The 11,058-nt window shown below is 35.0% G+C and overlaps 1 protein-coding gene across 1 annotated transcript in view; it reads right to left on the reverse strand.

The window, feature by feature from the left end:
- LOC117181595 (protein turtle) overlaps window positions 1–11,058 on the reverse strand; it is a 253,226-nt gene that overhangs the window by 23,135 nt on the left and 219,033 nt on the right. Inside the window, exons 11-16 of the mRNA XM_033374449.1 lie at window positions 3,193–3,480; window positions 2,663–3,072; window positions 1,793–2,064; window positions 1,517–1,689; window positions 1,306–1,362; window positions 323–403 (exon numbers count right to left, since the gene is read on the reverse strand). Coding sequence (XP_033230340.1) covers window positions 323–403; window positions 1,306–1,362; window positions 1,517–1,689; window positions 1,793–2,064; window positions 2,663–3,072; window positions 3,193–3,480 — 1,281 coding nt within the window. The remainder of the gene's footprint in view (window positions 1–322; window positions 404–1,305; window positions 1,363–1,516; window positions 1,690–1,792; window positions 2,065–2,662; window positions 3,073–3,192; window positions 3,481–11,058) is intronic.

The raw sequence follows: 11,058 nt of genomic DNA on the forward strand, positions 1-11,058 counted from the left end.
AGAATTATCTTCAAAATGAGCTAAAAAACTTGAAAAATGTTAATTATTTCCATATTTATTCCAATTAAACGTGAAATTTTAGTACCTTTTGTGCTCGATTGGCCCCAACCCCTTCTAAACCCCGCCCCCTAACCCTATGACATGGGTTAAAGTTAGCTAGGGTAAGTAGTGACTTCCTCTACCTCAAAAATAAGGCATGTGGACCATTTCCGCCGGTAGTTTATTTTTCTTGAGTCTACTAGTAAGTAAAATTAAAAATAGTCTGACTTCATCAAGAATAATGATAACAAAAGGTAAAATAAAAAAAACTGAAAAACGATACCTTTAGGCTTCATGATTCGTGGGTATAGTGTGTTTCCTGTCGAATCAGTCGGAAATACGAGGGAATTATAATCTAGAATTTCTGAAATAAAAGAAGGAAAAAATCATAATTTGATAAGTAAAGTAAAGAAAAAAATCACACAAATCATAAAGAAATCAAAGAAGAGATACTCAAAGTCACCATAAACCTTACCGCAATCCTTTTAGATCTTTAATCGAGTTATTGGAAACTAGCCAATCTTCGAAGAGAAATGCATGCTTGGAAAAGTACAAAGAAAAACTTGAACTTGTATATATATTTACAAACGTGTTGAGAAACCAAGAAGGGGAAAAATAGACAGGACTAGAGAAAGAGAGGAGACGATTGTGTATAAATATCAAGCAATGAACCGTTGAATTCGGGAAAAGGAAATAAAGGCGGAAGCAGAGCGAATAGCTCGATCGAATTTCCGATACGATACGTCGCGATGCGATGGAAGTTCCGTCTCTTGACGGTCGAGACGAGGCTTTTCTAACTTTCAAACTTTTGCCGCGCATTCAAACTGACGGAGATACTTGGACTGAACTTACCCGAAATAAGGCAAAATCTTTTCGCGAGAAAAAGCTAAAATACCCGCGCAAGACTCTTCCGTAACCGTAAAACTGCGAAAAAGTCCGGTCTTTCAAAAAGTACCAATAAAAGTTTTCCAACTTGTGCAATGGATAGCTTTTCCATCAACTAAAAGTTGCATTTGAATGCATTTCACGTTTTAAAAATAGAGAAGGATAATAGTTTCCGTCTCCAGGTATCAGCTCTCTAAATTTTACACACGCAAATTCGTGGTTTACTAAAAATAGAAGTAAATATTTTAAAAGCTTTTTTCTAAATTTCTTGTAAGAAATTCTGATGCCGATTTGAACTTCAAAAACCATGAAATAATTTAAAAGTAGGTCACAAAGTAGGGTCAACAAATTTTTCGTATTTATACGTTAAACTGTTCTTACCGCTTTGTTCCGTCGCTACTGCAGTTGGATGAATCGTATGTCCGACAACGGTAACATCTGTGTTAAGCAGCAGTAGATAAGAGGAAGCAGAAAGAGTCAATACAAGGTGTAAAACGTTAGTAGAAAAAGATCTTGTTATACTCATAACTACAAAGACGTAGAAATCCAAAAATATCACAAACAGTCTTTAAGAATGCAAGAATAAATTTACCGAGTGTTTTAATCGTAAAAATGTTGCTATGCACTCCTTCGCCAAGAGCGTTCTTTCCAAAAACTTGAAACTCATAGGCGGTTCCAGGTGTTAAATTGCTTATAGGCATAGACGTACTACCAGAAGGTGTTACTGGTATCGTAGTCCACTCCACTGTATTAGCTTCCCTATACCTAAATACAAATATCATTTAGTATGTAGCAACGCGAATTTCTATTCACCTTTGAAAAAAAAAATTCTAAAAGGTAAAGTTGAATATGATAAACAAAGTTTTACCAGACAGTGTAGTCTTGCTTGTAATCTGGTCCTCCTGAGTAACCTGGAGACCATGACAAATTTACTGAGAATTCACTTGCGGAGCCAGTTATATTGAATGGAGCGTGGGGTTGGGTTCCTTCTATTATCAGCTGCGTTGATGCAGTAATAGTCGCAACTTCATTTGAGGCAACGCATTGATAATAGCCGAAATCCTGACGTCGGAGACTTTCAATAGTTAAATTACCACCGATAATTTTCGCCCGATTTCTTTGGATTCCAGTGCCATCCTTCTAAAATTATAAATAATAAAAAAATGGTTACAGAGGTTTACAAATTTTAACTGGAAAATATTAACTAGGCATTACACAACTCGTCCTCACACTGTTATCCCTCTAATGTTTTGCTTACTCGGGAAAACCTATTTTCATGAAGTAATTGATACTGGTAGTAGTAATTCATTTTTAGTTGATTTAGCACTTTATAGTAATAAATTATTGTTTGTTGGAATATAAATACGGTCCAAAGTTTTAATGAGTTTAAAGAGGCAAAGTATATATTTAAATTGAAACTGGGAAAGACGTAATGATTGAGTCAACTTAAAAATTTTTATTGCATCACTTCATAATGAAATTTAAAAGGAATAATGGGCCAAAATAAGTTTATTATTAACTCATAGCATGCATTATTTCATGGATATGGACTTTCTTCAGTAGGGAAAAGACTAGAGGGGTATGAGGATAATACGTGGGTCATCAATATTAATTTTATAGAGAAAAAATAAAGAAAGAAAAAAACAAAAAAAAACTATGAAGAAAATTAATTTAAAGAGTATAATGTAATAAATTTCGATGTAGTTTATTTTGAATTTTTTTTGCTAGATTAGCTTACCTTCTGCCATGTAATGGAGGGTTTTTGTGTGCCTTCTCCTTCTTGAGCATCGCAGTGCATTTCTACGGTTTCTCCAACCTTTTTCTGGTACGTTGGTTGGGGTTCAATTGTAAAAACTGGCGGATTTCGTACAAGGACTTCCATTTGTCCTGAACTACCATGCGTGCCTTGAGCATTATAAGGTGTACAAGTGTACTTTCCCTGATGATTCTCGTTGACTCTAGTGAACAACAGAGAGCCGTTGTTCATGACTACAATATCCTTAGTTTGATACGGTTCTAGTAGCCTCTTGTCCTTGGTCCAAGTCACATACTGTACAGGGGGATTGGCTTTGACATAGCATTGAACGACGCCCCCCAAACGAAAAGGTAGATACTGGACGGTCGGTGTGAAGGTAACTTTAGCTGGATCTGAAGGTAAAAAAAAAACATATTTTTAAAGTCTCAGTCATCATATTCTGACTCACTGATTTTGTGATAATCAATCTTAAAGAAAAAATTGGGTACTTATATAAATAAATTGAAACATACATTCAACATTTAAATAAGCACTAGCTGTTTGCGGTTCTCCAATTCCATTGGTGACCTCACATAGATATTGTCCAGAGTCTTCAGCACTAACAGGGTTGATGACAAGACTACCGTCCATTCTGACAGAGGCTCTGGTATCCAAGGCCGATACTTCCGTTACCAATGCACCTTCGCGAAACCATCGAACTGTTACATTACCCGGTAGAGCCTTCGCTTCACAGGAAAACTGCACCTTCTCTCCTTCGAGCTTTGTTTGATTCGTCGGAGGAACCATGATAACAGCACCACCTGGAACAGTAAACAAAAAAAAACGCATTAAAAGTTTAACAATGGGTAGTTTTCATTTGTTACATAATGCAATTGTCAACTGATTGCAAAATTATGATATCATTGGCTTTTGTGTTACACTTAATATTAGTGTAAATCTATTATATAATTTATTATTTTCGTTTTAGCGCTTCATTAAAAAAAAATGTAAATAGTGGCGTGAGTCCAAGGTCTTTGTATATCAGTATTGATGGGAATTCAGTTTGCATCTCTTTTCTAATTCGCTTCATCGAGAAACTGAGAAATAGTATCGAATGTCGCGGTGGTTCATTTATCTTTCTTTACAGAAAGCTGATTCGATTCCAATGTAGTCCAGCAATGAAATCGAAGCAAGGAGCAAAAGCTCCACATCACCGAGAATCGAATTGAGAGTTGCGCGTGAAGATTACTCGATTAAACTGTCTGAAAGATTCTTCCCGACGAACCGATTGTGGTAGGTGTACCTGCTCCTAAGTAAAAGAAATATATATATATATATATGCGTGTGTGCCTGTGTGTACGCGCGTGTGCATGTATGTTGAGATAAAATGAAAGACGATGTTAACCGAATGACTGCTTCAAATCACAGGAAAGACACCCTTCACATGGTTGAGTGATATATACGTTCGGGAATCGCGGGCATACGTTCAATACCGGAAATGTAAGACAGCTTTCCAAGCTAAATAAATCGGCAGACGTATCCTGCATCAGAGGACTATCTGATGATTCAATGTTACTGCCACTTCATCAGTACAGCAACAGCAACAACAAAACTATCAAGGCCAGTCTCGTTCTCGTCCTCGTATTCGTTCTACCTATCTGCTACATTCGCCGTGCCGTTTCTGTGTATCAGCCACCCAAACCGGAAATACTGGGAGGGTAGAAACCAATATCCTGAACGAAACGATGGGTCGCGGCATCGGCTTTTAACGTTGCACCATGCAGAAACAGGATACAAAACGAGGCCACACGTGACCGGTCCTCTTTCCCCCTTTTCCTACCTCAATAGGATCCTGCCTCCAGCAATAGGATCCGCCACTGGGTAGTAATATATTGCGAATATATACGAGTATATGTATGCGTATTTCAACTCTACATTTCTTCAACTATTATTCTCCAACTTGTGACCCTCAAACCATAGGTTGCCATCTCATTTTTTTCTAAAATGAGTTCATGAAACCGAAGGGTAGTTTAATGTGAAATTTATCAAATAAAATATGGGCAAGAAAAATGTGTAGAACCACTAGGTGCTATCTAGTGCCACTGAGAGTACCACGTTGCCAGGTTGCAGTCATGTAAATAAGAAAATATGAAAATCAGTGCAAACTTTAGGACGGCTTCCAACGTCTACAAGACAAAAAGTTAATGCATAGCAATGTTGTAAATCTTTAAATTTATTCTTCTTATAAGAAAATTGAAAAGGAAACAAACTTCACACTGATCTTACAGAGCTTGAAGGTGCTATCGCCGTGCAATTTTCTATACTTTTAAGCCACAATGTTCCTTCTTAAAATTCAATAATTTATTAACCTGCAGTTTTAGCATTCCTAAAATTAAATCTTATTTCAATTTTTAATAATTCCTGACAGAAAAGGGTGAACGTCTCAGTAAACGTCTCCATGTACAAAACACTCAATTTTTCCGTAAGTAAAATGTTATTTGGGGGAGATCCAATAAGTTTCATATTTTTCGCTAAAAGCCCCAAAACACTGATTTCCCCTGAACTAATTGTATTCTCGTTCTGATAGAATCACGTATACTACCTTTTTTCGAGGTGTTGATTACGAATAAAATGTCAAAAATATTTGAAAATTCTTTTTGATCTATCTAACGATCTAATCTAAAAATGCTATCTATCTAAATCTAATAATAAAATTCTTATCTATCTAATGAAAGAAAATTCTTATCTATCTATTCTTATTATATCTAATGATACCAATTTCTGGCAAGATTGAACTTTTTGACTTAATAAAACAGACACTAGTTCAGGATTGTAAATCTTCTTTAAAATCCATATTACGATTTTTGTTTAAAATGTCGATTTCCGGCCAAAAACGCTAATGTAACCGAAAAGCAAAAGTTATTCAAAAATGTTGTACCTTGAAATAAAATTATTTTTTATTACAAATACCAATTTACCATGAAAAAGTCATATACATATAACATAGAAAAAACATAACTTATAGTTAATATTTTGAATAATTTATTATTAAAAATAAAAAAAAATGTTTCTCAATTTGCATAATATTTTCCATGGGTTTTCTTTCTTTTAATTTTAAAATTGATATTGAACAACTTCTAGTAATTCTAAGCCAATCAGGTTAGCAACCAACAATTTTGTTATTGGATACGATTGTTTTGTTCTGAAGTTTGAATACTAAAAAAGTTTGAATTACTTTGATGTTTTTTAGGAAAAATATAAATGCTTTGTACAAATTTTATAAAAGTGAGTATAAAATGATAAATCATGGTTCCTGCGATAAAACCAATACTTTGAACATATCAGTGATTGAAAATAATTGTTTCATTATTTTGATATTTTTGGACAAAAACAACATGTTCTTTGGTCTCCCCTGACTGATATTTTACTTTTGGATTAGAAAGAAGATTTTGCCCAATGATTTAATCTATTAACTAAAAAATGTTGAAGCCGTCAAAGTAAACAATTCAAAAGAGGTATTGTTGATCATGCTATAATAATCGTAATTAAATATTGCCGGGTAAACTTTGATCCTTTGTTACATCCTCGAAACTGACTGTCTAGATTCGACACACGTTGCATCTCAGATTCTTTTCACAAAATTTCACCCATTCCAATTAGTAAAATTGAATCTTGAAAAAAGTAAAAAGCGTCGAGTTTGAAAGCAATTTACTAGATGATTACAAAACTCTGATTAAATTAATTAAGCTCGAGACTGAGATAAAACTGCGCAAGAGAAGCTTTAAGCAGATTAAAACTTTGTAGTTTTATTTTAGCCATTCCTGCGCGTGGAGAGTATTTTTTGCATTATATATGGATGCCAAATAACTATGTACCCAAAATTATGATTCAGCATTTATCTCCTATCCTATCACTCTGGATGCTTCTTTATATACTAGCCTGTCCTTCTGAGCTTTAGCGATCGCTCGATGACTTTAAACTTTGAAAAGGGATTACGGTCCTTCGGTTATAGTACAGGCACGATTGGAAAGCTGCCTGAAAGCCCTAAAAGCAGCGCTCCAGCAATTTTAAAACTTGGTCCAACTTTGTAGCGTAGCTGCTTCGATTTGGTGATGCACTCTATGAAACTCTTTAATATATATTTTTTTATTATAATGTGCTTGGACTTGGATCGTTAACCTGATCTAAATAAGCGGTTTATGTACGACTTATTTTGTCTCCCGGAAGAAGAAAAAATCTTAATCCGGCAGTGAAAAGAATTTACTATTTTAACCAGGGTTGGCTTATGCACATTAGACAAAGGTAGGCGGAATTTTTAAGGTCAGCATATTTTTTTTCTGAATCGTTACCATTTATAAATATACAAATAAAAACACTAGCCCAGTATGAAGATTTGAAGGAAGACAAAAGTTAGTTTTTTTCACCAATGCTCCTCAAGTTTTCCAAGGATAATAGCAATCGGTAAAATTGTACATGTAAAGGCATGTGGAAATAATCTTTACTGTTAGTTTTCCACCAAATTATATTGCCAGAGATGTTTATTACAATTCTTGTGAAAACAAAAATCAAAATGAGTTATTAGATACTATTTCTTTATTTTCAATTTTTAATGAAAATATTTACAATTTTATTGGCATCACATTGCATTACTGACAAAATAATTAAAGAAAAACGAAGAGAAAACCTTACTTCTTTCTGCCTTTGAACTTTCAAACTGACATTGTTTGTATCACTGACAAAAAAGATTACTTGCGTAAAAGAAATGATACATTTCTCTGATTAAAACAAATTTTCTTGTTTCAAGAAATAAGGTATTTATATGAAAAAGTAATTTGTTTGAAGAAATTATAAAGTGTGTAATGGAAGATTGAGATTAATTACTGTAACTTTACTTTGGATTTAATTATACTCCCGTGATTTTTATAGCTTCTATATTAGCTCAATTTAAGGTCTTTCATTAAATTTCTTTTCAGAAATCTCAAACTTTTAATCGTCAAGCACTTGGCGCAGGCGAAAAAATTACTTTTCACCAAGTTTCACATGGACGCAAGGAAGTTTAATTATAATGTGCAAGGATTAGGGTGCATTAATGCACTTCTACACTTATATACAAAAAGTGAGTTTCACTCATATTTCTTTCTACGATACCTTCATGAATTATAATCGGGCCAAGTATTTTTCCATGGCGAGTATTTTTTGTTGGAGAATGAAGAACTCCGGGTTATATGGCAAAAGAAGAGACTCAAAGGGATAAATTAACAATAAGGGCGGGAAAGAGGGCATGGGAATTCGAGGAGAAACTAAGGAGGGAAATGAAGGTGACTTAATGTTAAAGTATTACACAATGGTGGAAGAAAGGCGAAAGCATAGAGTTCACGTGATTGGAAGAAGAAATAAGAGAGTTTTCAGCGATCGAAAGATAGGAGAAGGAGGGAATATAGACAATTATGAAGTGCAAAAATAAATAGAGATATAGGTAATAGATATATGGGGGAGTATAGAAGAATTAAAATATAAGACTAGGAAATGAAGATAAGGAAACAATGTATTAACATAATGATGAGAAGGGAAATTTGCAGAGTATGTGAATGGGTCGAGGAGACATTGGAGCATGTATAGGATGGTTGTATGAGATGAAAGGAGGAGAGGGGAGGATGGCAAGAGAATGTTAAGAAAAGAAAGACCGAAAAATTCGCCTATTTGTGCGCTCTCGAATTCGAACTTCCAATCTATACACGGAGAGAACTGGTAGAGTATATGCTACTATTCACGTTTAGTAAGCTGATTTATAATAATAGCAACTACTCGTTGGTTCAGCAACACTAAACAACGTTCTGTTGATTCTACTGAACAGAAGAGTACGAACGCTATTTGTTCAGTAAAATCAACTGTATAACCCTCTGATGCTCCTGAGTTAAACTATAAGTGTAATCTCTCTGATCCGATGACTGGCAGCCGATCGCGTGTGCACGTGTTTGTTATATTAATTATTATGGAAGATATTTTTAACGAATACTATTGCCGTTAAAGAGCAGCTGCGATTATGCCATCGTCTGCTTGGAAAACACCGATTGACTCCTAAATTGGAATTGGGCCATGGTTACAACCGAGAGTGTGAAAAACCAAAAAATTAGAATGTTCAGACCATATAATTCTAATTTGTAATGAATTTTATTTTTAATTTTAGTTTTATTTTTAATTCTAATTTTACCGCCAAAAAGTGACTTTTACATGAATAAGTTTTTTGAAAATTCTGACATTAAATTTTTTAAACAAATCTGAATAGTACATTTAGTAATATAAAATATCTGATTTTCATACTTTTGGTGTAAACCAAAAAATTAGAATGTTCAGACCATATAATTCTAATTTGTATGTGCTTAAGACTCCATTCTTGGTTATTCAACCCGTTGACAACTAGTCTCGATAGGCGAATGGTTAGGCTCGTTGATTAGCGTGCGCTAGATTATGCGTTCGAATACCCCCTTCCCCCCCGTTGTGTGAGAAATCTTAATTGTTATTTAAGCGTTAAAAATTAAGATGTAGCATCTACTGTAGCATCTACTGCGCACGCAGTCGCATGTACGATTCTTGTTCAGTACAACGCACTCATCTTCAGTATGTATATCGACTAAACACGCGTTCAGTAGATTCTACTGTCGTAGTGGCCTGTCCATAATTTACTATTCCGTTTAGCAGCTCTAACCTTCCTTGCAAGGGTGGGAGCCACTACACGTTTTTCTCCGTGTACTGAAAGCTAGTTTATCAAGAGATATTAATCATCTGAAAGTTTCAGATTGGTCTGAATGATTTTTTTAAAGATGCGAAGAACCAAAGTTTTCTCTTTGCTTTATCTGTCAGTAGATTATTTGAATCTTCTTAGGTGGATTATTCCTAATATATATCTGATAGGGAAAAAAGGTTCAAAACAAAAGTTAAATATAGATATTAATAGCAGACTTATAGACTGCAGATTTACACTCCTGGCAAGGGAGTCTGCCACAGGTCGACATAGTTGATGGGAACTTTTGCCAGTGCTTGCGCATAAAAGAAAGAGGGTTTTCTTCTATGTAAAATATTTTCTAAATTTTATTAACAACATAAAAAAGTAGGCCTTTATCTGAAAAATTTTTCACTATTAGTTATAGATTGGAAGCCCGAAATCGAAGGTGCACAAATTGGCTAATTCAAGCTTATTTTTGCGGTCACTCTTTTAGGGGAGAAGGGACTGAGAGAAAAATGGATAAAGGAGTTAAAGAAGAAGAAGAACGAGGGAGTGTGGGGGAGAGATAATAGAAGGCACGAGTAGAAAGAAAAGGAGGAGAAAAGGAGGTTATTTAACGCACTTCTATAAGTACATATACAAAGTAAGATTCAATCATATTTCCTTATACGTGATTCTTATGAAGTATAATCGAGGCAAGTCTTTTTCCGTAGTAAGTATTTTCTGCTCACAGCAAAGACTCTAAAATTTCTTTTATGGAATTTGGTCTATATAATTTTGAAATTATTGGAACGACCTACATATAAGTATTTCTTTCTAGCCTCTTTAACAAAACTTGCACGTTCGTCGCTTCGTGAACCTTATACTTTTTGAAAATAGGCTACTTTTGGCAGCAGTAGGCATCGGTTACGGCGCGAGCGACACTTTGCACGCGCCCACGCCTTCTATCACGGGACATTCAGCGTCAGTACGTGCAGCATCTTTGAATATCATTACCCTCGTTTCTCAAGATCTTGCCACCCTCGTACATCTCTAAGATCCCTCGACGTTTCAAACGGAAGTTACACTTTACGCGTCTATGCAGCCTTGTGCTTTCAACCTGAGCGCACTCGAAAAGCAACGTTCCCTTCCGTCGCGTAAAGAGAAAAAGGAGAAAGCGGGAAAGAACTTAGCACGTAAAAGACGACCAAGTCGCTCAAGACGTTCTTTTGCCGGCAGTAGTCGATGCAAATGAGCACATATGTTGCCGACATTTCATTATTTTACGGCTTGTTTCGCATTAAAGTACGAAATTAGGGGCTAACTTTGTTTATTATATAATATACCCATGCGAAAGAATGATATATAGTTTATGTATAGTGTGAAGTTTTATACATAATATTTATTTGTTTTATACAAAAAATGTATCAAACAAATGAAGACTCTATATAAAACTTCACACTATATTCAAACTATATATATTATATATATATATATATATATAATTAAAAATTTGTCATAAGGATAACCGCAGGATTTCGCCGGGAGCAGGTGCTAATCTGGAAAATTGCACCCGCTTCCAGCGAAATCGCGATAAAATTTCAGTCACAACCACGTCTCACGACCGTGAGATAGGTGGTTACAGTCTGTAAAGGAATCAATACGACGATCCAGCAAAAGCCTCGTGCACCCTAAG

The sequence above is a fragment of the Belonocnema kinseyi genome, chromosome 10 (genome assembly GCF_010883055.1).
Source record: "Belonocnema kinseyi isolate 2016_QV_RU_SX_M_011 chromosome 10, B_treatae_v1, whole genome shotgun sequence".
NCBI classification, from domain to species: Eukaryota; Metazoa; Arthropoda; class Insecta; order Hymenoptera; family Cynipidae; genus Belonocnema; species Belonocnema kinseyi.